Here is a 27,642-nt window from a genome sequence, read left to right as displayed (position 1 = left end):
GGCGGTAATTTTGATCGAAGAAGTTGGGTCCCATTGGGGCATTGGGTATGGATGGGGGTGTATCACCCAGGTATGGGCATTGTATTGAGGGTATTGATGGTAGCTGATGATGACGCTGTCCGCTGTTTCCCTCCTATCTCTCTGTTACTGTCACTGTCAGTTTATGCTGTTGCTGCTACTGCTGCTGCTGCTGCTGCTGCTGCTCGTTGATGATGTACGTATTGGTTTGCTCTTCTTTTTTTTTCTGCTTCAGCTCATCAGCTGCTAACATCTTTTGCCTCACCAAGAACAAGCCATGGCGTTGTGCTTACGGAGCACTGGATCGAATTAGACTTTATATCCTCATATCCTCATTTCCATCGCATTGTTTCATTTTCCCTCGTCCTCCAGTCTTCTTCTTCTTCTGCTTCCTCTTCCTGCTCCTCCGTATTCTGACTCTCTCCCTCCCACAACAACAATCTAAAAGACATTATTGAAACTGTATCGGCCCATTCCCCACTATCTCCCTTCGTCGTTCTCCTCTCTCAGGCTGCAAGACGTTTAGAATTCCTCTTTCAGGTACTGAAACTGCTTTGGACGGCCCTCTTCTCTCGCCTTCTGTGTTGCCTTCCATCAGCCCAGCCTTAAATTAAAATTATCTCATACCTCTTTTGTCTTTCCCCTACGATAATCATTAGCCCCTCCCTCCCCCCATCATCATCACCACCACCACCACCATTACCACCACCACCACCGTCATCCGCGCACACCTTTTTCTTCTTCTGCACGGCGCATTTAATCACCTGGCAAATCTCCCCCTCCCCACCTGCATTTTTCCCCCTCGATCTCTGTTTTTCTTTTCCTTTTTCCAATTTCATTCCCAACTGCCTTGGACCTGTCATCCCCTCTTGCTATTCTCTGTGTCCATCTCATGTCTTCTTGACTCTGGCCCATTTCCCTATCGTCATCATTATCACTCCCACCACTTTCTAATCTCTCCCTCCCTCTTCACCCTCTCTCAATCACACAACTAACATTCAACACTCAGACCTTGTTGAGCACAAACACAACAAGTAATAATTAGAGGATAAACCATTCAAGACAGGGAAACCCTAGACAGAAAAGAGTTTCCGGACGACAGCCGCACTATTCCTGGTTGACAGTCTCTTTTCAAATCCTATTTCATCATCACCTTTTGTTTCCGGCTACTGCTGCTCTGCTGCTACCTCACCTTACCTCCAACCTTTCCTTCTCCTCCCTCTCTTCCCTCTCCGTTCCCATTTTGATCTCATTTTATTTTCCAAGCCCCCCCCCTTACTCAGCACTATGAGTACCATACAGAATCTCAAAAATTTCATACGTCATGGCAAGCAAGCCCGCCTGGTGACGCCGCATGCCGAACCCACCACCAATGTTTCGCCCATCCATGCCGAACAACAACGTCAACCACAGGGCTCCTATCCCGCCGCTGCCGGCAACCTCGACGCCATTGACAGCAAACTAGGCAACGGAAACGCTCAGCCTTCTCAGCGGAACTCCGACTCGTCACAGTCTAGGCGCGCTCGCGAACTCGAGATCGAGCAGATCATCGCCGAAGAGAAAAGTAGTCGGAACAAGATGCCTAAATACCCGGGTCTCGAGCGCTGGATCTTGATGGAGAAGATGGGGGATGGCGCCTTTAGCAACGTCTATCGCGCCAAGGACACCACCGGCGAGTTCGGGGAAGTCGCCATCAAGGTGGTGCGCAAGTTTGAGATGAACAGCAACCAGGTAGGACCGCTAGCTATCTCCTTTGCTCTTTTGCCAGTCGCTTCCTGCTTTCTCTCGCGATTTCTTTCTTGGTTTTGTGTTCTGTGCTCTGTCATCTTTGAATCATTTGGCCAATGTCCTTCTACTAGACTGCCGCCCATCTGCATCCGGGGATCAGAAAGAAACCCAAAGCTACGGAGGTGCGCAAAAACTAGATAACATCATCCATTCACCGGGCATCCCCTGTCTATCGCTCACACCTGCTCTGCAACGTTCCGCTCCGCGTCGTTTGCTACAGCTGCCACCCATTGTGTTACAAACCAGAGTAACTGACCTTGTTATAGCGTGCCAACATCCTGAAAGAAGTGCAGATCATGCGCAATCTCGACCACCCTAACATCGTCAAGCTGATTAGTTTCTCCGAGTCGCGTCAATACTACTATATCATCCTCGAACTCTGCCCCGGTGGCGAGCTGTTCCATCAAATCGTGAGATTGACCTACTTCAGTGAAGAGCTCAGTCGCCATGTTATTGTGCAGGTCGCCCAGGCAATTGAGTATCTCCACGAGACTTCCGGAGTTGTGCATCGGTACGAGATCTAGAAACATATGTTCTGTGATCGAAAGACACTAACTGAAGTCATAGTGATATCAAACCCGAAAACCTTCTCTTCTACCCGACAGAATTCATCCCGAGCAAGCACCCCAAACCTCGCCAGCCCGGTGACGAAGACAAGGTCGACGAGGGCGAGTTTATTCCTGGAAAAGGTGCTGGTGGTATCGGCTTGATTAAGATCGCCGACTTTGGGTTGTCGAAGGTTATCTGGGACAGCCAAACCATGACGCCGTGTGGAACAGTCGGATACACCGCCCCTGAGATCGTCAAAGATGAGCGGTACTCCAAGAGTGTCGATATGTGGGCCCTGGGTTGCGTTCTCTACACTCTCCTCTGTGGTTTCCCGCCGTTCTACGACGAGAGCATCCAGATCCTGACTGAAAAGGTTGCTCGTGGTCAATACACCTTCCTATCGCCGTGGTGGGACGATATTTCCAAGTCGGCCCAGGATCTGATCTCTCATCTCCTGACGGTGGATCCGGAGAAGCGCTATACCATCAAGCAGTTTCTCGCCCATCCCTGGATCCGTGGCACCGATGAAGCTACCGAAGCTGCTGCGGACGCTCCTCCACTTGCAACGCCTCTTACTACCCGCAAGCAGGGACAGCCCTTGGATGCATTTGCGGCCGATCAAGCGCCATTCGCTCCGATCAGTGCCCGCCTGGGCGACCAACCATCGGCTGGTATGGAACGCCCCATGGACTTCCGTTCTCCTGGAGCGATCAATTTGCGCGAGGTCTTCGATGTTGGTTATGCCGTGCACAGACAAGAAGAGGAGGGCAAACGTCGCAAGAACTTCCGTCAAGGTTACCGTGGGGCCAACCCCTCGACGAACTTCCGGTCGGCGCTGAACCCTCTGAACGAAGACTACGATGAGCCGGATGAGATCAACTATCAACCCATCCAGCGCGAAGATTTTGCCCCTTCCAAGATCCCCAAGTCCTCACAGCAGGCCGGTGATGTCGCTGCCATGGAGGCGAAATTGCGATCTACAAACTTGAGTGGTGCTCCCAGCCATGCCGCGCAAGCACGACAAGCCCATCAACCCCGACAGCAACAAGGCTACGGGCAACACAGTGCCAAGGTGGCCGCCGCTGCAAGACAGAGCATTGCCCGAGGCGCGCGGGAGCCTTTCGAGCTGAACCTGGATAACGCTACTCTCCTAGAGAAACGCGGTCGACGCCACCAGCCTGTTGCTTGATTTTCTTTCGACGATCCGAGGTCACGTCCTTAACGAATCGAGACAGCCTTCGGGCTACGAGTTCCTATTTTTATGAGTTCAGTGCATACGGTGACAATGTTTCTCCTCTGGCTTGGTGAATGGGATTGATTTCCTCTGGGTGGTTTATAATCAATCGGTCGCATTTCTCAGGGTGTTCTTTTTTATTTTTCTCTTCCTCGACTTTCTATTTATGTTTTCATTTATGATAAAACTTCTTGTGCGTGTTCTACCTCTTTGCGTTGATAAGATTCAGTTCTCCCTTCCATTTCTAACCCGACTTACGGTACCTTCTTCTTTTCCCCACATTTTACACATATCATTTCTTCCTTCCTACCTTCTTCGTCGGGATTGCCCACCGGACTTACACTACGGATGGATATATGCGCCCGCATGATCGAATCATATACATCTCCTGGCCCCCCTTCTTCATTTAAACCTTTCCCCCCCCTGGATCTTGTCATGTCATTCATATCTTGATGCAACCCGTCCATGAATATATACCTGCGCAGGAACAATGATGTGTTGACTTTATGGTTTACAGCGTTTCTTCCCCCCTCTCTTCTTTCTTGCCTTTCGCTCCCTTTTCATTGCTGTCTTCGACATTTCTGCCTTGTTCCCTGACGAATTTTGTGCGTAGAAGCTGCGTTTTGGTACGTAGATTACTAGTACCGACTTGGCCGTCAATTTTCTCTTTCTTGAATTTCCCCAGTTTTGGTCTGTAAATGAAGTGACCTGATGATCGGCATGTATGTTGTATGATAGATGAATTTATTTGGGATATTACTCCTTACTTCATTCAAAAGACATGTAAGGTTTGCTATATAACGGTTGTGGGGGTTTTGATGTGTAACGTGAGAATGCTATTTTAGGTGGGGGGTTCTGTACTCTATCATGATTCTATACACCAGAGTCCAAAGTATGTGTAAGCGGAGCCTTCACTCCATCCAGCAGACATAATAATCACAGGTGAAAAATAAAAAATCATAACGATGCATGCGAACACATCTCACCTTTGTGCACGGATCACAAAACATCGCCCAAGGAACCAACGAAAACAAATAGTACAAAAATGGTATCAATCATGAGTCAGATCAATGCTGCATCGTCAACAAACATAGGGATATAAACATGAGGGCATGAGGTTCCCGTTGAAGAAGGCACGGGTGTCGCCGTTTCTCCTTCTCAGGGTGGATTTTCTACATGATTTGCCGGCCCATAGTCTCGATGGGCAGCAGGCACATGGCCAGGAACGCAGCCAGGATCAATGCACCCGATGCGTAGATGGGGGCATCAGGGCTGGCGGAACCGCCGTAGATAGCCACCAGGGGGGCACAGAGACCGGCGATCCGGTTGAGACAGGAGGAGATGCCCGTGGCAGTGCCGCGGTTGGGGGCCGGGAAGACCTCCGGAGTGTACGCGTACAGAACACCGTACATGATGTTTTGGAAGAAGGCTTCCAGACAGGAGCAGACGAGCTGGACGTTCGAGTCGGTGGAGGCAGTGAAACAGAAGAGCAGGACACCGGTGATCAGAGTCGCGATGCACATCGTGCCCTTGCGACCGACGTACTTGATCTCCACGGTATAGCAGGCTAGAATGGAACCAGGAACGCCGACGACGGACGTGATGGCGTAGTTCCGATAGGCGATGTAAGTGGAGCTGGAGCCATCGCTCCCATTGTTGGCCAGGTACTGGGGAAGGAAGGCATTGAAGAGGGGATAGCCCATTCCAATGGTAGTCCAGCAGAACCAGAGCAGAATAGCTAAGGCGAGGTGTTAGCAAGAACACGAGATACACTTGACATGGCTAATACGTACTGCTCATAGCAAGCTTCTTTGTGGCAAAGAGCGGGGCAATGTGGTCGAAAGAGAACTTGGAAAGATATCTCTTCACGATCTCGGTCGAGCTGAGCTTCTCCTTCTGAGCCTCCTGTTGATAACCGCCGATCTCGTTCAGGATCTCCTCGGTGAGCCACGTCTTGGTCTTGTTCTTGTGAGCAATGCCGTATACAGAAGCAACGGCGTCAGCCTGGCGACCACGGCCCAGCAGGAACTTGGGCGATTCGTAGAGGTGGAAGAGGAAGAAACGGCAGATAAACATGAGGAAGGTCAAGCCACCAATGGTGAAGACGAAGTATCTCCAGCCCATGTTATCCTGCTTGCTGCAGCAAGCGACCCCACTTGCGACGTCACCGCACGAAGGAAGACCGCTGTCACAGCTGAAGTTGGGAATCAAAGCCCAGGCGAGCAGACTGGAGATCAGCTGACCGACAGGCCACCAGACACTCAGCATGGTCAACATGTTTCCGGAAGCAAAAGGCAAGAATTCCAAAAATAAAGCTCCATCGACGGGTAGGTTACCACCAACACCAAGACCCAAGCAAGAATAGAGGGCACAGGTCCTGCATGGTTAGCATCAATCATTGGTTATCTTTAGACATGAAAGCCATAACATACCCAATCCAGTTCGGACCGCCACCAGCTGCCACACCAAAGACACTGCACAAGAAAAGCGTCGTGTTGAAGGCGAGACGGCGTCCAACTATATCAGAAGCGATACCCCAGAATGAAGCACCAATGCACAGACCCAAGAACAGAGCACAGGTGGTGAATCGCACCCGCGTGGAGGAAACTCCAAATTCCTCCGCGATCGGTGTTAGGGTTAGAGCAATGCCCTTAAAAGGTTAGTATGATAGACATTGGATGGTACCATCTTTGGTCTCTTACCTGTAACCAGAGACTAGCGGCCCGGCGTCAGCAACACGATCACTGCGAGAGGGAAGCGGTTTTCTACTTACTTGTCTGCAAGCCAACCGAAGCCGCACATAGCAAAAAGCTCCCACTGATACCGGCCCATGCCAATATCCTGGATGGCTCTGTTGATGACCTTTGCTTTGCCTGCATATAAAATTTAGCTTTGCCTTTGCTCATCGACACGGATAAGAAGAATGATTGTTATGGAGCCCCTTCTCAGCGCGAAGGATAATGATATGTAACGTACGGTCATAGACAGAGTCCTGCCCCGTGGCAACCAGATCGGCCTCAATCTCAGCGCGAAGGGCTTCGATGGTCATATGATCGTAGTTGTGGAGGGATCCAAACCCAGCTTCCTCGGAGGGAGCTCTGTCAAGGCTCTTTTCATCAGTCTTGTCATCAGTACCGCCCACTTGTTTGGCTGTCTGGGTGTCGGGTCTCGAGCGCATTGGGGCCTGATCGAGAGGGATCACGACCCCAGCGAAGTCGCTGTGGTCGTGGTTTTTGAACGGGTTGATTCCGAAGGGCATTGTCGCTCGGGAAAAGGATGGTGCTTGGAATTTGGGTCAAATTCGAGGGTCAATGGCCGGTGGTGGGAACGAGGAAGCGCTGTCGAGGGCTCGTCTACCGTGGAGAATGGGCTGGAGTCACCGAGGGCAATGGGGAGATTCGTTCTACTTGTCAAGTCGCACAGGATGCAGGTGCTAGGCCGGGAATCAAGACGGTAGAGCGCGAATGGGAAAAGCTAACGAAGCGGATTGTCGCAAGGGTCAAGTGGGAGGCGCAATGGTATTGTTTGTGGCGCGAGGGGATGATGGGGTCAGCCGGTCCTATGTCGCTGCTAGTGACGAAGAGTACAGCAGAACTGCTCAAGCGATGATTGAAAATGGCCAAGAAGAAGTAAATGGTATGTTGATAGCCCAGGGGGCGAGGAAATTGGAAAAACTGGTGGTCCAATTGACCTGATATGACAGGACGAGAGAACCTGGGGGGAGGGGGGGAAGAGCGGGGAAAGCCGGTGAAAATGAAGCTTTCTGATGGCGATGAGACAATTACCGCAACAGTAGGCGTCTTGACTGCTGGTGCCGTGGTATAGATGGATGAAAGAGGAAGGAAGGATGGGTGGGTGGGATTGCGGGGGAGGGGCGGAGAGGAAGGAGGAAAGGTGGGAAAAGAGGAAGGAAGAGAGAGGGTAGGGCCGTGAGGTGGTAGGGAAGAGAGAGAGAGAAAAGATTGCAGGATACAGAGAATAATTGGCAGTCTATATACGGTTTGGGAGTCGAGGAAACAGCAAAAGAGTTGAAGGAGCAACGAGTGATGGCATTGTCCCTCATCTTGCTTCTACTCAAGTACTTCTCAACCTTCCCTACACTTTTTTTTTTTTTCACGCTAGTACGCTATCGATAGGTACAGTAGAGACCATAGGTGCCCATTGGACTGGAGGGGGCAAAAGACAACAATGGGTCGTCATGCAGCCGATGAGCCAGTCAGCGTGAAGCAAGTCTGTCAGCATCAAGATTGCAAGTGGTAGAAAAAAGTTTTTCGGTGTCACCCAGGATTATCAGATTCTCCAGCATGGGCTGCTCAATTCCAGGCCACCAGCCGAAATCCTCTGTTGCATCAAGATCCTCTAAGCTTCTCTGAACAGCAAGCAGAGAGTAGCAATGAGATCGGGTAGTTGCAAGGGATGGTGGTTGTTTGACAAGCCACATTGAGGGATTGTACATACAGTAACTTAGTAGTAGTAGTAGTAGCACATGCACTTGGTTAGTGAAGGGTAGCCGGGAGCGGAGAAGGAAGAATGGAGAATGGAGAATGGAGAATGGCGCGGAAGCTTTGATAGGCTCAGCCCAGATCACGCCGGCCGACGCCGACGCCTTTTTTGGTGAAATGCTCATTGGCCCAAAGTCGAAAGTGGTGTGGAGGTGGGGGCTTTTGGTGGGCTTGGCATTTGGCTGGCTGCAGAACGGCCCGCTTAAAGCAGCACTGCGTTGGGAAGTTGGAAGGAATGGGCATGGATGGAAAAGGGACAGGAACAATCAGACCTACAGGACTGGCACCTCTTCCTTATCTTGCAGATTAAGTCACTGGGGTCCTATCAATGATATTTGTACTAAAAGGGCAAGAACTGACAGCATTGTACAGAAATAGTTATTACTTCCCTTCCTCTCCTTCATCTCACCATCATTATGCATCTTTTGAAAGTTCATGGTCAACTGGAGGAGGGTCCAAGAACCTTGAACGGGAACAGCCACCCCATCATGGCGACCCATTCTTTGCCGTTGTGGCTCACTCCGCTGGCTCACAACATTTCCTGGAGCCTGGCGTCGAAACTGAAATATTCAAATTATCGGACTGGGAAGCGACCTTAAGCTTCTTTGGGCGGCTGGCTGGGTCTCCTCCGTCTCTCCGGCCATCCTCGGGCTCCGCCTCAGGGAAAGACGATCCCCACCACACGTTGGACATGCTCATGAATCGCTCGCATTGCTGATTCAGATTGTGCCAGGCTGCCAGCCCTGCGCCCATCGGGTCTTGGGTCTCGGGTCTCGTGATGACCATGAATGGGGTTCAATCAGGATTGACCGCATCTCTATCTCGCGATTGATCAACCAGCTGAAAGGAAAAGAGATGGGCCAGAAAAAAATCCCACGTGCCAAGATTGACCTGGCCCCTACGTCATCGAAGACACGGTCCATTTGGCACTAATCCAAAACCGGTAATCATATGGAGGTAAAATTACCTCATCTGGTGACAGCGTCGGCACCGAAGCCCATGTCTCGAAAACATTCGGAAGGTGCCGCGAATTCGCTTTTCCAATTTCACCGCTGCCCAAACTTCGTCGACTCACGGTCTTTCGACGAGATTCGTTCGGGATCTAACTCCATGGCGGGGGCAATTGTCTTCTCAGAATTAGGATAGGAGGGGGGTGGTTCGCATACTTGCTGTCAAGGTAAGGAAGTAAGGAAAAACAGGCGTGTCTGACAAGCAACTGAAGTGTGCACGATCTACAGGACACATGCGAACGACCACCCGCACCAACTGTTTCAAGCCAAGAGTTCAGCGACGAGTCAACAATTTCGATTTGTCTGACCCTGTCGACACGAGGTTGGATTCCCAAGCAGGCTTAGGCTCGATGTTGATGCAGCCTTTCATCATGGTCCGGTTCGTCATGTCCGCATCCGTCTTGAGCGATGATGCCTCAGCCCGGAGCCTCCGCTACTACTCCTACCCTCAATTCGATTGTCATAATGCACCAATCCTGCCCCTCGACCGAACAGAGAAACAGAAGAGACGAGTCTGGACAACATTGCACAATGTCTTTGCTCCAGTCACGCCCGCAATCCGTTGAGTGAGCGACGGGAAACGTTGTCTCGCCCTGACCAATGACGGTACTTTTTCCGCCGAAGTGGCCCGGGACTCAATTACCCGTCCCGAATCCCAATGGTGATGGGGCCAAAGTCGAGCATCTCCTCGTCTAGTCTCATTAGGGACCCCTTAGCCTGTTTCGCCCTGGTCTTCTCTTCGACTTCGCTCGGCACTGCCATACCTTGGTCCCAGCCAATCCGGATGGAGCTTTCATTCTCAACCAGAAAGGACCGTCTTTGGGGCAAAAGACACATCCCGAGGTATGGGGTAAGACGTGTTCCCCCGACCTGTCAGCGTACTTGATGTCAGACTAGGGCACGAGTCGCACTTTGTTCGAGACTGCGACTTACTTTGCAGCAATTTCGGCTATCTTGTGTTCTGATTGCTTCTCAGATGAAGGGAGAAGATTTGTGCGAGTCAGCTACATGAGGACGAGCGTAGTAAACGTAGACTACCAGGTATAGAGTAGCGAATCATTTAGTTACCGTAAGCCACCATCTTCCAGTTTCAGCCTCTTCTCTTCCTCCTCCAAGTCCAGTCTTACTACATGAGCAAAAATCGGCCCAGAGTCACCGTCCGAGATGTTTTCAAACCCTCAGCCGTCTCTACTGAGTATAGGGATTCCCCTCGTCCGCTAAGATCCACCTAACAATGGCATGATCCGCGCCAGGACTGTTCCGCCAACAATGAAATGTATTCATGGTCTGATATGAGGGTCTCCATGCATACCAACGAAGAAACTTTTCAGTCTCGCTATTATCCGTAAGATGAACGCGACTAGTCTGTATACGTTATGGAGCGACACTAAAGCAGTTAAATAACACCGCTAGTCGATCTCCAGTGCTGGGCTGGGCTACAGTATAAGTTAAGCAGAGCAACGTAAGCACTTGCCACAATCATAGTTAAGTCACCGATTGACTTAGTCAATGCAGTGAGCACTGAGTACTTTGGCCTATACCTGTCAGACAACGTAAGTTACATCCTGCCCTGTACGGAGTCCTTTACTGCGACTTGTCACAATGAGCCAACCACTAAGTTATTAGCTGACACAGTTGGATAAGTATCATCACCACCATGTCCAGCAACCATAGAATGCAATGCAAAAACTCATTCCACATTATCGCCCGTCACCATCACCAGCCCCATCCCCATCATCATCATCATCAACATCAATACGACTATCGAGTTGGTACATGAGTACCTGCAAAGACAGCCAAGCCAGCCAGCCACACGCCATTAACCAGCCACCCAACCGCATAAGAAGCAAAGTCCAACCCCATCCATCCATGACGGAGTAGGCAGGTCGATACGGTCGGTACTTTGCAGAACCCAAGCCTCTGTGCTTAACCGGACGGCCACGATCATCCGAAACTACAATAGTCAACATAACTTATTCCCCGGTGCTTTACTTGGGGTAAGGTACTGTACTGCCCCCGGCGCTTTTGCGGTGCGTCGCGGTGGCGTAGCTTCAACGTGATGCCGTGAGCTTCGCCGGCGCCAGGAATAGATTGCCTGTTTCGGTGGTGGTGGTGGTGGTAGCTCGCTGTTGTTGAAAGCTGATTACTGATGATGTGTTTCGGGGCCTGCTGAATATTACTCCTACTGGAAGATACATGGGCGATAGGGACTTTGGGGAATACGGACTTTTCCCGATTCGGGTTTCAATGTCAATGTGATATTGCAGACGGGGTGCTTATCGCTGGATCGGAGAGGGGTTCGTGGTCCCAAGTCGATTAAGCTTGTTTCACTGGGCAGGAATCTACTGTAGGGCCAGGGTCTGTCCGTGGGGAAATGGCTACGCGTATGTGTTTCTTTACCTAAAGGGGTGAGTCGAAGTATATGCAGTGATGAGTCGAGTCCCGACCTTCGGCCTGGCCTAGGCGCTTGGACTGGAGAGGACTGTGATGGGATCGTCACGGGAGGATGTGGACTGTTCTGGAAAAGGGATCCCTCTAAGATATAAGATTCTCGTTTCTATCACGTACATCGATGAGGTTTGGATCGTATCTATACTAGCTATACATATGGCCTAGGGGTTCAAGCTTCCGGCGGATGCCTCACAGCTTATCGATTCTCCCCAACAGCCACTGCAGGTGTCGGTACGACACGCGGGGCTGGTACTGCGGTTGCATGTGGCCGCTCTGGTAGGTCTCCGCCCACATCAGGCCGCGCTCGTAGTGCTGGATGCCCATGTCGCCCTGGCCGCCGGTGGCGCCGCCCAGGATGGGGTCCCACTGGAGGTCCGGGAGCTCGATGTTGATCGGGGTGGCGGGCTCGGTCTCGAAGCCCAGCTTGCCGTTCCAGGTCATGTTCTGGATGGAGAGCAGGGTGCCCTGGGTGAGGATGACCATGTCGAAGTCGCCATTGGCGATGAGCACGCGGTTGGTGCCCTCGATGACCTGCGGCAGGACGTGCTCGATCGGGTTGGCGGACAGGTCGCCCTCGCCCTCAGGACCGCCCACGCCCACGAAGACGCTCTCGTTCGAGCACTCGGACCAGGTGATGTTGGCCGGGGCGTGCAGGGCGCGCTTCACGTCCGACCGGTCGAAGTACACCGTCGCCCCCGGCGGGGTGTAGTCGACCTCGGTCGGGAAGCCCAGCACGTCCCAGACGATGGGGCAGTTCTCGTTGATCGCGTAGGGATTGAAGCAGGGGTTGTTGCCCAGGACCTCGTTGTTGATCAGGTCCCAGAGGTCACAGTCGCCCGAGTAGTTCATGCTCTTTGGGGGCTGCACCCCGCTGGCGGGGAAGGTGAGGTACTCGTCGATGAAGGCCTTGTAGCCGCACGACTCGTGGAGCTGCTCCAGCTCGGCAAGGAAGCTGGCGTTGAAGTTGAAGAGGACCTTGTTGTCCTGAACGAAGGGCACGATCGGGGCGTCGGTCTGAACATAGTCGAACTGCCCGATGACAGGGTCGTAGGTCAATGCTCCTATTTAAAGTAATCAGTCAAACGGGTTCGTTCTCGAACTTCTTGGAGACACTCACCCTTCAGGTCAAAGTACTCCGTGTCCTTCTCGTCCAGCATGGCAGCTGAGATATAAGGGACATAGCGGCCTGCATAGCTCTCGCCAGTCACGTAGATCTTGAAGTTCTTGATGCCGAAGGTCTGCTGCCAGTTCTTGAAGAACTTAATGAAGTCCTGTGCGATCTCCTCCTCCGACACTGCAGTCGGGGTGCCAACAGAGAAGCCCGTGCCGACAGGTTGGTCGACCCTAATTAGTTGGCTTAGCTCGGGTGTCTCCAGTGGGATACCAGAGATGGCAACTTACCACAGCACGTTGGTCAGGTTTACCCAGGAGTATTGGTTCTCAACCGGCAAGTATGTTCCAGGCTGCCAGGTGAACCGTCCATTCTCCTGGAGAAAGCCCTCCTGTAAACGCATCAGTAATGCATCTATGCGAACAAGAATAATGCCAGAAACTAACCAGAGACGAGCATCCAGGGCCACCATTCAACCAGATGGTGACCTCATCCACAGGCGCACCGACGGTAGGTTGGAAGACAAAGAAAAGTGCTCTTGACGGATCGTCCTTCTCGATGGGGATCAATCCAGAGTATGTCTCACCGATGTCGTAATGAACATCAGGAAGACTCTTCACACGGAAGGCTGAGACCTAAGTCAGCGCTGCTCTTTGATCATTGCTCCGAGCTACATACCCTGCGTAGCGTTGTTGTAAAACCGGTAGTCCTCAACAGGGGTCGAGTGCGACCTCTTCGCAAGCTCCGTTGCGCGTTTAGCCGGTTTGGCGTCGCGAGATCTTTGAGCGAAACGGCCAAGTTTACCAGCCGATGCATGGTCCGCGCATAACGAGGCGGCTAGGACAGCCGTGGACAGTAGACTGCGGAACAGCATACTGGTAGTGTGATGTGGGATGAAGCCTGGGGACACAAACTTGCTCGGCTGTTCTTGAGTCTGAGCAAGAGAAAGAGGGGTATTTATGTCATTCGAGCTGTACTACCTATCAAGAAAGATAGGCTGATGAGCTATTTGATACGGTCATCGTGTGGAGCCATTTAGGTTCGGAGAAAGCTTCAATCGATGCCTTGACTTGAGAGGGCCGCATATGACCAAGTGGAGAATCGTGGACAGGCTAACTGGTTCTTTTGATAGCTTGCAAGACTTCTGGCAGTCAGGATGGGACCTTGCATGGTGCTCGGCTATCTCCTCACCGTTGCCGATTGTTTTCAGGCACCGGACCTTGCAGTGTCGGGGATATGCACTGCTTACGTCGTACCAATCCTATTCCCGTGTTGATTTGATTACGCTGGGTGAGCGATATGGGCAAGAAAGCATTCGATTGGTAAGAGTGCGGCTGGATCAAACGGTAGACACAGCGATGGACATGAAGACAGGATCACGTAGCATTTGATGCTCAGTTCCGGCCGCAAGCGATAGGTCCCTAAGCTGTGGAGAATTCTCCGGGCTAATACACAAACGGAGTTGCTGGCCGCTTAGTGCCGACAATGCTAACGATCGTCAAGGAAGGTGATAACGTGATGGAATTTGCACAGATAAGACAATTAGAAAGACGAGCAGTCACTGGCTCAAACCTTGCTCTCCTCATTTCCCATATGTGGGATGATGTGATGGGTCGTGGTTAATATCGCGGTGTCTCGCGGAGTCGGAGGAGGGACGGAGTACGACGGAGATAGTCTAGCCGCGATGGGAATGCCGACAACTGCTCTGCTTGGGCCGAGGACAAGCTTTCGCCGGGATCCAGCCTTGGTCTTTGCAGAAAAACAGCCGCTGTGTTTCCGGTCAAAACAAGCACCTTTTTCTCCGCTACAATATAAGATACTCCAATCTCTTGTTTTTGAAGCGGATACGCGTTCTTCTGTTGCTCTGTTGCTATAGTTTGAAGTATACGATTGGATCTAGCAGTCGAGGCTTTGACTTCCGGCAGATATTCTTCAAAGGCTGCGGGTACCACCACCGTCAATGTCAAGATAAGCACTTTCATTGATCGCTGAACGGCGTCAACTCCCACTCAGTTGGCACTTCAAGGGTGCATCTCAGCTCTAGATGAAGCACAGTTCACTTTGCCAAATGATTCTCAAAGGCAAAATTGAAACCCGCCTGCAAAAGTCCTTCTGTTGAGAACGTCGAATCCAGTTCTACCTACACAGCGGTACCCAGAATCGAACTCAATAAAGCTGTCTGCATAGTCTTGTCAACGGACGAATGACGGATATTCCCAAACAGAAATGTTTGCTGAGGTTCGAATACGTATACAAAGACGTGAAGTTCTGGAACGAAATCTTAGATAAGACTTCAACTTCTAGCCTCAACTGGGTCTATGTGTCAGGACATCCAAAACTGATACACGCTCCATTAGAACCTGGCTCGACGGTGGAACGAAAACCACAGGTCATCTATCATTATCATTAGGCTCCAGCACAATGTGTTAGACTGACCAGTCAAGAGACTTTCTAAGCAGAACAATCCCATGTTCGTCCAATTGCAATGATGTCCCTTAAAATCATTCCTCTTCCTCCTTCCCTACCTCCTCACCATTACATACAAAGGGGCTGTACCTCAGTTGGTAATGTCAAATTCCACTTGTGAGCTGCGTACGAGTGATGGCACATGCTCTGGCTAACATTCGAGCAAGCTGTTCCCTTACCATGAGAATTTAACAGACGGTTCTTGTCGCGTCATGTGCAGAGCCGGAACAGCAATCACCACGTTTCCATCCCGCACATCTACGACAAATTGGTTGCGGTCGACTACCGGCAGCTAATTCGGAGGAATACTGCATTTGAGAGTGGCCACCCGCTGATCAAGTCTCTTCTGCATCTGTTGCACACGGCCCATCTCAATCTCATTGGTGCGGAATCGCTTGAGGTTCGAGGCCAGACGGAACTTGGACCAGATCCATATAGCCCATTTCGTGGGATCATACTGCCACCACTCAATGCCGTTGCGATAATCCGAGGGAAACTAGCAAACCAGAAGTTACCATCAACGATACCTAGAAACCTCGAATTGGTATCCGGTCCTCAAGGGATAGCTTTACCTCGTGGTGGAAGTTATGGTAGCCCTCACCAAGTGTGACCAACGCGGTAAGAATATGGTCGCGAGGCGAGTTCCTGTCGTCAAAGGGCTAAAGCTTGTCAGCATATCAGGACCCCTTCGCCAATGCACATGAAAACTGGCCTGATCTCCCAGCCAATGCGCCAATGAATTGACACAGAAAGTTGCCTGCTGGAATAGGAACATCCTCAAGATGCCAGCATACACCAAGCCACCCTTCCAGTCGCCCCAGCCCAAGCCCGCCATGACCATCGGTAGGATCAAACCAAAGCCAAGCACAAATCTGATATAGTTCCGATGCTGCCAGACGACTACTGGATCTTCGTTCAAGTCAGAGATATCTGGCCGACCACAGTGCTTGGGGTCCTCCTTCAGTATCATCCATAGCACGTGGGAGTATAAGAGGCCCCTTCGGATATTGTAGGGGTCCTTCTCTGTGTCAGTCCATCTGTGATGGGCACGATGTTTCGCACTCCACCAGCGAATCGAGCCTTGCACAGCGCCTCCACCGGCACAGGCCAGGAAAATTCTGAGCGGTAGGCCGCTTGAAGATGGAATCCCCGTTAACAATCATGCTCGTATGTACAGATTGCCGGAGCTATGGAGCCAGTTCATATACAGAGAAGAACTCACGCTTCGTAGGTTCTATGTGACCAGAGCCGATGATAGCCCGCGGTAATACCCAGCGCAGTCCAAAAGTAGTAGAGCACAGCCCAGATGGCAGTCGGTCGTCGCAAGGGTGTAAAGACAGCGGCAATGCAGCCACATAACGGCATTATGATGATAAACGTCGTGTTGAACCAAGCAATATGGCGGTGCCAGTTGCGGAGTGTAATTGGTTGCTCACTGATGTGGGGTTTTGGAATGTCTGGCATGATACCAGCCATCCTGAGATGCGATACTACAAATATGGATGACTCAGGTATATACAGTGTGTGAAAGAACATTGCAAAGGGTTCGAATGCGAAAAAGCCTGCCTTAATACTACAGGGACATCATCACACTCGAACATGTTGAACAGTTGGGGATGTGCTACTTCCGGAGCCGAAATGCCCAAACGTCGAACAGAGCAATGGTGGTGACTGACAGCCATACATGAGCAGTCGCACAGCATGGGGCTTCATTTCCTTCTGGATCGAGTGTCAGTATGTCGCGCCTACTCCTACGGCTACTTGCACATCCTTCACCTCCTCTGTTATGCAATGCTAGCATCCTGGTCCACTATGGTGGTCGGTGACAGGGCTCATACAGCAACCTGAACAACCTAGGGAAAGGGAAAGGGAATATGAAACAAACTGCATGATAAGACAGACTACTCGACAGACTACTCCGTACCTACCTTGGAGTAACAGCAGCACAGGCTCGGGGCTCGAAGCACCCCTGCCCAAAAAGCCAGTGTTAGGACCCTACCTTACGTAATGTCCTCAGGTTCAAGGCTCCCTCAGTTTCAATCTTAGAACCTCCACCGCTCCTCTGCCTTCCTCCCATCTCTTCTTCTCCTTTGTCTGTCTTCTGAGTTAACTAACTATAAAGTATGAGTCACAAGCCTGTTCGGTTGCTGACTCTAGGATACAATACAGTTCATCTTCGATCTCCTCTTTCTCGTTCCACCTTCCCAATGGCGTTTAGCGTGTGTTCTGCCTCGCCAAGAGAGCAGACACAGCCAGACCCTGAACTCTTACAAACCCACTCGACAGGGTCATTGGCCTCGCTTCTCAGCCGTCTACCACCATGATACATGATTTGTCGTCAGTCTAAGACTCTGAAGTTGTGGAGTAATTGCTCATAGTAAGTGCAGTACGAGAGAAGAAGCAGAGAGGCCCAAGCAAACAACCTTCTCCCCACTGTGGAGCACTGAATACCACCCACTAATCGGTTGCCCGGCTAGCTTAGTATCCCATATCCATCCATTCCTTTCTCTTCCCACTTTTTTTTTCTTCTTTCGCCGCCATGCTTTCCCAGGGCACCTGTTTGTTTCGTTCGGGCATATTTGCTTGCACCTGAAGACTGGTGGCGGACTGTCCTGTGGATGGTTGCTTTTTCCTTGTAGAACTTCGACTTAATTCCTGGTGCCTTCCATCTGTCTTTTCCCTGCTGTATCTCTTTCAACTTTTATACTGGCCGTTTGAAAACACGGGAACGAAATAAGCTTCCCCCTCTGAATCGTCTGTGGTCCACCTTCCCGCCGGTACCGCAATTGATATGGCGACGAATTTCGAGTCCTCGGACAATGCGCGCGTGGAGTTTACTGCACACACCACGCGGCGCAATGACTTGAACGAAATTACAATCCCAGCATTTGAGGAGAAACAACCAGACACCCAAATAAACGATGGTCTCCCACAAGGTGCACCAACGTCGCTCGAAGGCGGTCTATACAGGCCTTCATCTGGCGAATTTCCTTCGGACGATTCAGCGCATAGTGTCCCAGTGACTGTCGGAACGACTGATGCCGATGGCAACACCTATCCTGAAGGTGGACTAGAAGCCTGGCTGGTAGTCTTTGGGAGCTTCATGGGCCTCGTTGGCTCTCTTGGTCTAGTGAATACCATCGGTACTTTACAGGCGTACATTGAGAGCCACCAACTGAAGGACTACAGCTCTGGCAGCATCGGGTGGATCTTTGGCGTCTACGCATTCCTGACCTTCTTCTGCGGCATCCAGATAGGCCCTATCTTCGATGCTAAAGGACCTCGCTTTCTTGTCTGCGCCGGAGCTGTGCTGATCATGGCGATGATGATCGCCTTGGGGTTTTGCTCACAGTACTGGCACTTCATGCTAGTAATAGGTGTTGCAGGGGGTATCGGAGCCTCGTTGCTGTTTACACCGGCGATTTCTGCCATCGGACACTTTTTCAACGAGAAGCGCGGAATCGCGACGGGCATCGCCGCAACGGGTGGCTCCGTTGGTGGCGTCATTTTCCCCCTGGCACTGGAAGCTCTATTTCCCAAAATAGGGTGGGCATGGGCAACTCGAGTCATTGCTCTCATTTGTCTCATCACGCTGCTAGCAGCATGCCTGCTCATCAAATCCCGGTTGCCCAAGAAACCGGCTTCGAAAGAAAACGTTCTTCCCGACTTCCGTATCTTTCGGGATCCTGTATTCACTCTCACAACCCTGGGGATCTTCTTTATCGAATGGGGTCTTTTCGTCCCACTCAGTTATATCTCCTCCTACGCACTGGATAATGGCGTCTCGACCAAACTGTCGTACCAGATGCTCGCGATCTTGAACGCTGGTTCGTTCTTCGGACGAGGTATTCCTGGCTTTGTTGCTGATTATCTGGGCCGCTTCAATACACTCATCGTCACGGTTGCCTTGTGTCTTGTATGCAACGCATGCCTCTGGCTTCCAGCGAGCAAGAGTGTCCCGGTTATGATTGTGTACTGTGTCATTTTTGGATTCGCAAGTGGCAGTAACATCAGTCTTACGCCAGTCTGTATCTCTCAGCTCTGCAAAATTGAGAATTACGGCAGATACTATGCCACAGCGTACACGATAGTCAGTTTTGGGTAAGGCGATTCCCCACTGTCTAATAAGGATTTTGCAGGGCTAATGAAGAGAATTCCAGAACCCTTACTGGCATGCCTATCGCTGGTGTGATTCTTTCCCGGTGCAATGGGAAGTACTGGGGTCTCATCACCTTTACAATCTGCTGCTATGCCCTCGGTCTTGTTTGCGTTACTGCAGCCAAGTTGGTCCGTGTCGGCTGGCGCCAGGCTTTCGTGATCTACTAAACTATGACATAGATTGGTATCAATCTTACTTCCCAGTCTAATAAATAATATCATTTTTGGGGGCTTTGAGCCACATCGCAGAAACATTAGGTATAGATATGCATGCAGCTGCCCATTCGCGACACCATGAGGCGAGCCGGACGTCTGTTTGCGGACTTCACTTCCGACGAAGTCTGCCTAACAAACCTACGGCGGCCAACCATCACACATGTCTGTTGTCATGATGAGCAATTTAAGCTCATTGGATTGTGATCTGAGGGGTCGGAAGGAAATTACACATCGCTTCCCGGAATACATAGAGACGAAGTCATCAGAGTTCATATATATGCCACTTCTTCCATGACATGAGACGTTCTGGCCTGCCAGCCTTGCTTCACGTTTTGCCCTCGGTAAACACCCTTCGGAAAGATCAACATTATTGCCAGCCTACGATGCCTTCCTCCAAGCAGATTCTAGCAGTGGTCTTGACCTCCTGGGCTCTTGGCCCCCGCGTAGCAGCTGTTCCTCAGTATCCAGGAATCCTTGCAGGAAATCCTGGGTCTCTCTCCACAACAGGAACCAAATCTTCGAGTTCCGTGTCTGCATCTCAAGGAGGGAACTCCACCTCGAGCACGCCCGTTTCGTCTTCTGAGAGTGTCGTGCATCCGTCTCACTCAGCCACACCGAGTGCCATACCTCCATATGGGGACGGAGACCATGGAGATGCTCGTCCAATCCACCCATTCCCCCCTGCTATCTCACTGACGGCTACACCCACGTCGTCCGAGGCTGTTCACATCCCCCCTGGAGTGGTGCCTTCCGCCTCTGAGCCTGTTATACCTCCACCACACCCATTCCCCTCCGTGCCTCACGACGGCGTCCAGGAAACACCTACACCTCATGACGGTACTCCTGAGCATATCCCACGTCCTCCTCTCTCCAGCAGCAGCAGTATTCACGTCACCTCGTCAGGAGGCATCGTGCACCCCACTCACTCCCTCCCGGTTTCAGATCCTAGCAAGATTGCATCTTCCGACAGCAGTTCGGCGAAGATCCTGCCCGAGCCCACGCCTTGGCCGAAAGAAAGCGAGCCTGCATGTCCATCTGTGCAGTGTCCACCCTGTCCCTCAGTCCACACGGTCACAGTAACCGTGAGCGGCTCCAGCTCCAGCTCCAGCAGCAGCATCAGCAGAAGTACAGTGCACATCCTCACCCCGAGACATGCATTAATCAACCACGGCAGCGGTGTCCTACCAGCCAGCTTCACTCCAAGCGCGACTCCCAACAACACCTACGACGAAGTGGAGGCCGAAGAGGAGGAGGAAGAGGAAGAAGAAGACATCCTGATCTGCGTTCTCCCCGAAGACCTCCCCATCTGTATCCCGGCATCCTCCTCCGCTGCGCCAGTGCAGCCCCCGCCGAGCAGCGGGATAATCTCCATCCTCTCCACCGCAAGCCAAGGCATCATCCCTGGGTCCCATCCCAGCCCTAGTGTCACAAGTGGTGGCGGCGGTATCGAGACAAAAACCCCGCGACCAACACGCACAATCACCACACGCACGCGCACACGCACTCGCACTCGCTGCCGCACCATTCGACCGCCACAGACAACCCTATCGAAGATCCCATCATCCAGCAGCAGCAGCATCGTCCCCATCCATCCATTCCCCATCCCGGGCCCCGGTCCCGCGCCAATCCCTACCTCCCTGCCCCGTCCACCACCCGCAACCTTCCCGATTCCCACCTCCTTCCCCATCCCCCCCACTTCTCTCCCTGTCCCTCACCCTCCACTCCCCACAACAATGCCCATCCCCTTCCCCATGCCCCATTTCCCACCCGAAGTCGAGCAAGAAGAAGAAGAAGAAGAGCCATCAGAGTCGTCATCACATGCACCACCACATCCCCCGGCCCCTCCTCCTTCGCCGTCCTCTTCTTCCACTCAAACGCCCACACACATCTCCTCCACCACCGTCACGGGATCATTCTTCGCCCCGTCTCCTTCTTCTTCCCGGGCGTCATCATCATCATCGTCGTCGTCATCCCGTCCCTCACAGCCACCACCACCACACCCGCCAGCACCAGCTCCAGCTCCAGCAGCAGCCCCAGCAGTCCCAGCGGGACACCTACCCGCACGCCACCACGAGTTCCGATTCCCAGTGATCCGGCGGGATCTTGGAGACGCCTTGGCCTAATCCGATCTTATCACTTGGAAATTCTTCGCAAGTCAAAGGGGCGGTGTGTGTGTTGGGTTCGTAGTATCGCCGGGGCTTTGGGGGGCAGCGAACAAACGCTCATTGTGATGATTATGATCATGTGATACTCTTGTTTTCCCTCGTTTCCTCGTTTCTTCTCTTCTAATCTTGTTTCTGTCTCTCTGTTTCCCAATCTGGACTCTAATCTAATATTCCTCATCAATACCGGAGGGGTCGCGGTAACTGAAACGAAAAAAAAAAAGTTTGCTTCTTCTTTAATGCACGCACGCCACGCCTCGCCAGGCTAGGCTATCGATCGCTTGCTAGTTCATCGTCTTCCGGGTGGTAAGTTATTGATTTATGATATTGATGCCGGCTTGCAATATCCACGATGCTTATGATATCCATGGTACTCCGTGATACGCACAGTATTTTCGTTATATTCATAGTATTGATAGCAATTGCAGTACAGTGCAGTGCAGTGCAGTGAGTGCAGTCTAGGAATTCGAAACCAAAACCCACTTTACCCTGCTAGCCATAAAGTTGAATTAAGAAATAGGAGGGAGGGAGGGAGTTACAGTATCGGGGACGACTGTACTGTACTCGCTATTAATGGATATTCTAAGAATCAGAGATATGGAAATTTTTCTAGCTATTCCCCACACGCACACTCTAGCTTTTCGTTCGCCCGCGACAATTATCATGGATACCTTGTACTTCTTCGGTCCGAATATAGATTGAATGTCTGACTCAAATCCCATCTCCTGATGGGGCTAGAAGCGGAAGGAAGTGAATATAGCCCGGTTTAAATACAATACAGATTCTGAGACGGAAGAATGGCACATGCCGCTCAATATAGAAAAAAGTAGAAGAGGGAAAAAAGGGCTAAAACATGAAGGATGATGCCGGAAACACATCAATATAATAAAGATTTAAGATGGTGGAAAGTGGAAAAGGTGGAGACAAACATATGCAAGAGAAATAAAAAAAAAGTTGCAACCAGTTACAGACATACAGGGAGATTTTGGTGGGTGTGGTTGCGGAGTCAAACTCATGCCAATCTTCATTCCATGCAAACATGTAGTATATTTCAGGACAGAAATTGAAAAGGGCAGCCCGCCGCCTCCCCCTCCAACCCTTCTCGCTCCCACCAAGTCATAGAAAAAATTTCCATGCGCCGCAAAACACCACACAGAGACACATGGGCCTTACAGATCACAGTCACAATCCGAAATCAGACAAAAAATATAGTATACGCGGAAAAACGTGTCAGATACAACGCATAAATGGCCATGGCTGGAACTGTCGACAATGGTTACTCGCAACAAGACGTATGCAAAGATGGAGGATTCGACCGAGAAGCAAGAGAAAGAGGAGGGGGGAAATGGCAAGAGCTGGGTATGTTCAGTCACACATGAATTTCAGGGAGTTAGGTTCCCAAGATCTACATGTGCAACTGAAACGATGCGAAGGAGGAATGTTGAATGAAAGACGTAGAAGTCACCATACCAGTGAACATTTCGTACAGGCGCGCAAAGGGATAGGGTATATGATTTGCATCGAAGCCACTCGAAAGATGAAAAAGAAAAAAGCAAGCGGAATGGAAGAATCTTGAAATCGTCTCACGAGCTGTTGGACCGCAACAGTGCCTGTGATTCGGTCAGTATAAGCAAATTTTTTGTGATTCCGTGAGCAAGCTTACCCTCTCCATGGTCAGGTCTTCCTTCTCCAGAGTCGGGCTTGCCAGACTACCGCCGTTCATGGCGCCTGATGCGGTCAAGGCTCTCGCCTCCATACCTGGGCGCTGATGCTTGCCATCGGCGGGGCTGTGATGGACGGGATGCATCTCGCCGCTGCTGGAGATTCGCGATTCTTTGCTCTTTTCCAGAAGGGAACCACCTAGGGTAGCACACTTCAAGATGGTCTGCATCATTTGGTTCTGCTTCAGAGGCTTGGACAGATACTCATCCATCTGGGCTTGGATACACTTCTCTCGATCGCCCAACATGGCGTGCGCCGTTAACGCGATGATAGGAGTTCGGCTGAGGCCGCTCTCCCTCTCGTACTCACGGATCTTTCCGGTGGCTTCGAACCCACCCATTACCGGCATCTGCACATCCATCAAGATGACATCGTAGCGACGCTGCTTCACAGCTTCGACGGCCTCGAGACCGTTACTGACAACAGACACGTTGTGGTTGTGCTTCTCCAAAATCTTGACGGCCAATTTCTGATTGACGTCATTGTCTTCCGCCAAGAGAATGTCGAACGAGCGAGAATGGTCGGTCGTGATGGGCGTGGAACGGCCCTCCAAAGCAGGCAGCATACCATTGCCGAGATCGATTGGTTGACATGGCGTCGTCATGTATGAGCTGATACCGAGGTCAAGGGCGGACTTCAAGCTGACACACACCAAGGGGCAGACGAGGACAATAGGTACATATTTGAAGTCATCGAATGTCCGCAGCAGTCGGGCAGTCGCCACAGAGTCCACGATAATCACATCGTAAGCATGGCCGGACTCCTTGCCAGAGGGATCTTGGATTTCCGGTGGCGGTACGTGGTCCTCATTGCGCACAACAATAGGCTCTAAGTCGATCTGCTTGAGCATTTTCATAACATTCTCGGCCTGACCACCGTTCTCTCCCTTGTCAATGAAGAGGACCCGATGGTGCTTGTACGGCATGAGTTGCGACGCAATGACACTCAAAGACTGGTCGGCTAATTTCACGACGCAGGTGAAATGGAATGTACTGCCGTGACCATACTCGGACGTGACCCAAACATCACCACCCATCAAGTTCACCAAACGCTTTGAGATGGACAATCCGAGACCAGTTCCACCGAATCTCCGCGTTGTCGAGCCATCCGCTTGCTGGAAAGTGTCGAAGATGAGATCCAGCTTGTCCTCCTCAATACCAATTCCTGTATCGGATACTGAGAACTCAAAAGCATACTCGTCGGCTGCACATTGCTCTCTATCGGATTTGCAGATGGTGAGTTTCACCTCACCATGCTCAGTGAACTTAATTGCATTGCCGACCAAGTTCAAGATAATCTGGCGCAGACGGAAAGGATCACCAATGACATAGTCAGGAACAGTGTTATCGACCTGGTACGTGAGACTGAGGAATTTCTCATTGGCCTTCACCGCTAGGGTCTTCAGAGCATTGAAGACGGTTCCCCTCACAGTAAACGGAATGCTTTCAATGACCATGCGGTTCGCCTCGATCTTCGAGATATCGAGTATGTCGTCAATGATGGTCAGTAAACTGTTGGCAAGATTGTGTACAACATTCAGCATCTCGCGGGTATAAGGCTTGAGGTCGTCCGTATCCAGCGTCAACTGCGTCATACCGATGATACCGTTCATTGGAGTCCGGATCTCGTGACTCATATTTGCCAGGAACTCAGACTTGGTGCGGTTAGCCAGTTCGGCCGCCTCCCTAGCAGCCGTGTTACGCTGAATACTGTCCCGGAGGTTGGAAACCATCTTGTTGATCTTGCGCTTCAACTCGTCCATCTCACCGGAAGCGTTGACCGTGATAAGCTTGGTGAAATCCCCGTCGGTTGCAGCATCGGTGATCTCACCAAAAGCACGCACTTGAGAGGTCAAGTTCTCTGCCATGGTATTCACGTCCTCCGTGATCTCCTTCCAGGTTCCAGCGATTCCTTCCACATTAGCTTGACCACCCATCTTGCCGTCGACCCCGACATCGCGTGCGACCTTCTTCAGCTCGGTTGCGAATTTAGCCAGTCGGTCCACCATGTGATTGATGGTAACTTTCAGCGTCAGAATTTCTCCCTGGGCATGCACCTCAATTTTCTTGCTAAGATCACCCTTGGCAATAGCTTGTGTCACGTCCGAGATACTTCGCACCTGGGAGGTCAAATTCTGGGCCATGGTGTTTACGTTGTCGGTGAGATCCTTCCACTTTCCTTCGACATTATCGACCTTGGCCTGACCACCCAATGTACCGTCTGTGCCGACTTCGCGAGCGACCTTGCTGACTTCAAAGGCGAAGGTGTTCAGCCGGTCCACCATGCCGTTGATCGTGCTCTTCAGGTCGAGTATTTCACCCTGAACGTTGGCGGTAACCTTCTTGGTCAAATCACCCTTGGCGACAGCAGTGGTGACATCTGCGATTTCTCTGACCTGGGTCGTCAAATTGTTGGCCATGCGGTTGACATTCTCCGTCAGATCCTTCCATGTGCCCTCCACATCATTGACAGTTGCTTGACCACCAAGAACACCATCCGTACCGACCTCCTTCGCGATCTTAGTGACTTCCTGGGCGAACTGCCGCAATTGGTCCACCATGGAATTTATAATGTTTTTCAACTCCGCGATTTCTCCTTTGCAGTTGGCCTGGACCTTCTGCGTCAAATCACCCTTTGCGACCGCCTTGGTGACTGTTGCAATGTCACGCACTTGCGTAGTCAAATTGTTTGCCATGGCGTTGACGTTCACCGTGAGTTCGTTCCACATGCCTTGTACCCCTTCAATCTGAGCCTGTCCACCAAGAACACCTTCTGTACCGACATCACGCGCGACCCGCGTGACTTCCGTGGCAAATGTCCGAAGTTGGTCAACCATAGTATTGATCGTCTGTTGAAGTTCCAGAATTTCACCTTGCGCCCGACTTTCAATCTTCTGACTCAAGTCTCCGTGGGCGACTGCCGTGGTGACTGCGGCAATTTCACGGACCTGATCAGTGAGATTCTTGGCCATTATGTTGACGTTCTCGGTCAATTCCTTCCAGATACCATGCACCCCTGTGATCTGCGCCTGGCCGCCGAGGATACCTTCCGTACCGACCTCGCGTGCGACTCGGGACACTTCGCTACCAAAGACTTGCAACTGGTCCATCATAGTGTTTATCGTACGTTTGAAGGTGGCGATTTCAGGGTCCATTTCCAAGGGGTGGATCTGCACCTTCATCGACAGGTCACCATTGGCAACCTGCGTGATGATCCCTCCAATTTCCCGTAACGCTTTCTGGAAAGCCTCGTTGGCCTGTTGGTGCTTACGTAGCTCTCGCTCCAATAGCACGACATCTTCGTTTTCCACCTTGGTGAGAGCCCTGCGAGTCTGTTCCTCCTGCTGCTGTAACTCGTCCCGAACTTGAGCGATGATGTCCTTCTGGAAGCTTATTTCCTCCGCTTGTTTCTGCACATGATTTCGTAAGTAACTGATATCCTCCTCGCGTACTAGACGTGTCCTTGAGCCCAGATCCTCGTCCTCATCGCTGTCCTCATCATCGATGTCTTCCTCCGCTTCACCATCTTCCGGTCCGGGAGCTGATCGCCTTGATCCATGGGAGCGATGTGGGTTGTGCTGCTGTATAAGACAAGAAGAGTCAGAACCGTCAGAGGATGCCAAGCGTGGGAGGCCAAATGCCCAAGGGGTCTCGGGATCGGTCTCGCTAGGGACGAGGGTGGGCTGAAAGGCCTTGAGGGTGATTCCTGGGGGTGATCGATGACTGACAGATTGAAATTCCAGATGGTGAACTCGTCGGACCAGAGCCTCCAATTCCTGTTCGAATGCTACTTTTGCCGCGCTTTTTTCTCCTGGTAATTTGGCCACTTTCGAGTCGCAACCATTGGTAGATGAAGTGTGGGAGAATTCAAAGTCGAAGGGGGGAGCACCGGGGGATTCTCTGGCGAGCTCCCTGAGAATGGCAGTAGCGGCCGCGAGCGTCTCGTCCGCGCCAGCCATTATGCCTTAGGACTTCTCAGTCCGATGGGGACATATGTATAAGCGGCGAGAAGAGATTTTTTTGTTCCGTGGGGGAAAGGATCCGATGACGGGCTTAGAAGCTGTGGCACTGCATATGAGAGAGGGGGAATGAGAAAGATGGAGCAATTAAAAGGGAGTAACGGTGTGAATGTCAAAAGGATAAAGAAAGGGAGGGAGGAAGCCAAGGGCAGAATAATAGACCAGGCAAAGAAAGGGAAGCGGGCGGAGGGGAACGCCAGGAGGGGAAAAGTCGAAAGTCAATTTATTGGGGGTGTG

General features: G+C 51.5%; 7 protein-coding genes across 7 annotated transcripts; 3 read left to right on the top strand and 4 right to left on the bottom strand.

The window, feature by feature from the left end:
* Window positions 1-1,305: 1,305 nt before the first annotated feature.
* BO66DRAFT_310213 (serine/threonine-protein kinase) lies at window positions 1,306-3,544 on the top strand (the record flags this gene model as incomplete). The annotated part of the gene is made up of 4 exons (XM_025643277.1): window positions 1,306-1,749; window positions 1,878-1,928; window positions 2,073-2,317; window positions 2,374-3,544. The coding sequence occupies 4 exons, from the start codon at window positions 1,306-1,308 to the stop codon at window positions 3,542-3,544; spliced, it is 1,911 nt and encodes a 636-aa protein (XP_025509010.1).
* A 1,217-nt stretch (window positions 3,545-4,761) lies between these two features.
* On the bottom strand, window positions 4,762-6,848 carry BO66DRAFT_407041 (putative sugar transporter; the record flags this gene model as incomplete). The annotated part of the gene is made up of 6 exons (XM_025649035.1): window positions 4,762-5,327; window positions 5,383-5,966; window positions 6,022-6,239; window positions 6,292-6,304; window positions 6,363-6,462; window positions 6,566-6,848. 6 exons carry the CDS (start codon window positions 6,846-6,848, stop codon window positions 4,762-4,764), a joined length of 1,764 nt encoding a protein of 587 aa, XP_025509009.1.
* A 4,774-nt stretch (window positions 6,849-11,622) lies between these two features.
* sxa2 (putative pheromone processing carboxypeptidase (Sxa2)) lies at window positions 11,623-13,797 on the bottom strand. The gene is made up of 5 exons (XM_025642412.1): window positions 13,342-13,797; window positions 13,110-13,291; window positions 12,954-13,054; window positions 12,670-12,896; window positions 11,623-12,613 (listed from the first exon to the last, which is right to left on the bottom strand). The coding sequence occupies exons 1-5, from the start codon at window positions 13,535-13,537 to the stop codon at window positions 11,742-11,744; spliced, it is 1,578 nt and encodes a 525-aa protein (XP_025509008.1). The 5' UTR covers window positions 13,538-13,797; the 3' UTR covers window positions 11,623-11,741.
* A 1,624-nt stretch (window positions 13,798-15,421) lies between these two features.
* Window positions 15,422-16,593, bottom strand: BO66DRAFT_310863 (acyl-CoA desaturase; the record flags this gene model as incomplete). Its single annotated transcript, XM_025643306.1, has 4 exons — window positions 15,422-15,625; window positions 15,702-15,788; window positions 15,830-16,262; window positions 16,352-16,593. The coding sequence occupies 4 exons, from the start codon at window positions 16,591-16,593 to the stop codon at window positions 15,422-15,424; spliced, it is 966 nt and encodes a 321-aa protein (XP_025509007.1).
* An 875-nt stretch (window positions 16,594-17,468) lies between these two features.
* On the top strand, window positions 17,469-19,764 carry BO66DRAFT_362714 (MCT family MFS transporter). The gene is made up of 3 exons (XM_025645080.1): window positions 17,469-17,506; window positions 17,607-19,230; window positions 19,290-19,764. Exons 2-3 carry the CDS (start codon window positions 17,921-17,923, stop codon window positions 19,453-19,455), a joined length of 1,476 nt encoding a protein of 491 aa, XP_025509006.1. The 5' UTR covers window positions 17,469-17,506; window positions 17,607-17,920; the 3' UTR covers window positions 19,456-19,764.
* Window positions 19,628-21,838, top strand: BO66DRAFT_444818 (uncharacterized protein). The gene has a single exon (XM_025651614.1). It carries the CDS (start codon window positions 19,800-19,802, stop codon window positions 21,624-21,626), a length of 1,827 nt encoding a protein of 608 aa, XP_025509005.1. The 5' UTR covers window positions 19,628-19,799; the 3' UTR covers window positions 21,627-21,838.
* Window positions 21,839-23,248: 1,410 nt separating this feature from the next.
* On the bottom strand, window positions 23,249-27,345 carry tcsC (putative two-component osmosensing histidine kinase (Bos1); the record flags this gene model as incomplete). The annotated part of the gene is made up of 2 exons (XM_025643325.1): window positions 23,249-23,275; window positions 23,329-27,345. 2 exons carry the CDS (start codon window positions 27,343-27,345, stop codon window positions 23,249-23,251), a joined length of 4,044 nt encoding a protein of 1,347 aa, XP_025509004.1.
* Between the last annotated feature and the right edge of the window lie 297 nt (window positions 27,346-27,642).

This window comes from Aspergillus aculeatinus (assembly GCF_003184765.1).
Source record: "Aspergillus aculeatinus CBS 121060 unplaced genomic scaffold BO66scaffold_1, whole genome shotgun sequence".
Taxonomy (NCBI): domain Eukaryota; kingdom Fungi; phylum Ascomycota; class Eurotiomycetes; order Eurotiales; family Aspergillaceae; genus Aspergillus; species Aspergillus aculeatinus.
Note: the sequence above shows the minus strand (reverse complement) of the source record. Positions and strands in the feature narration are given on the sequence as shown.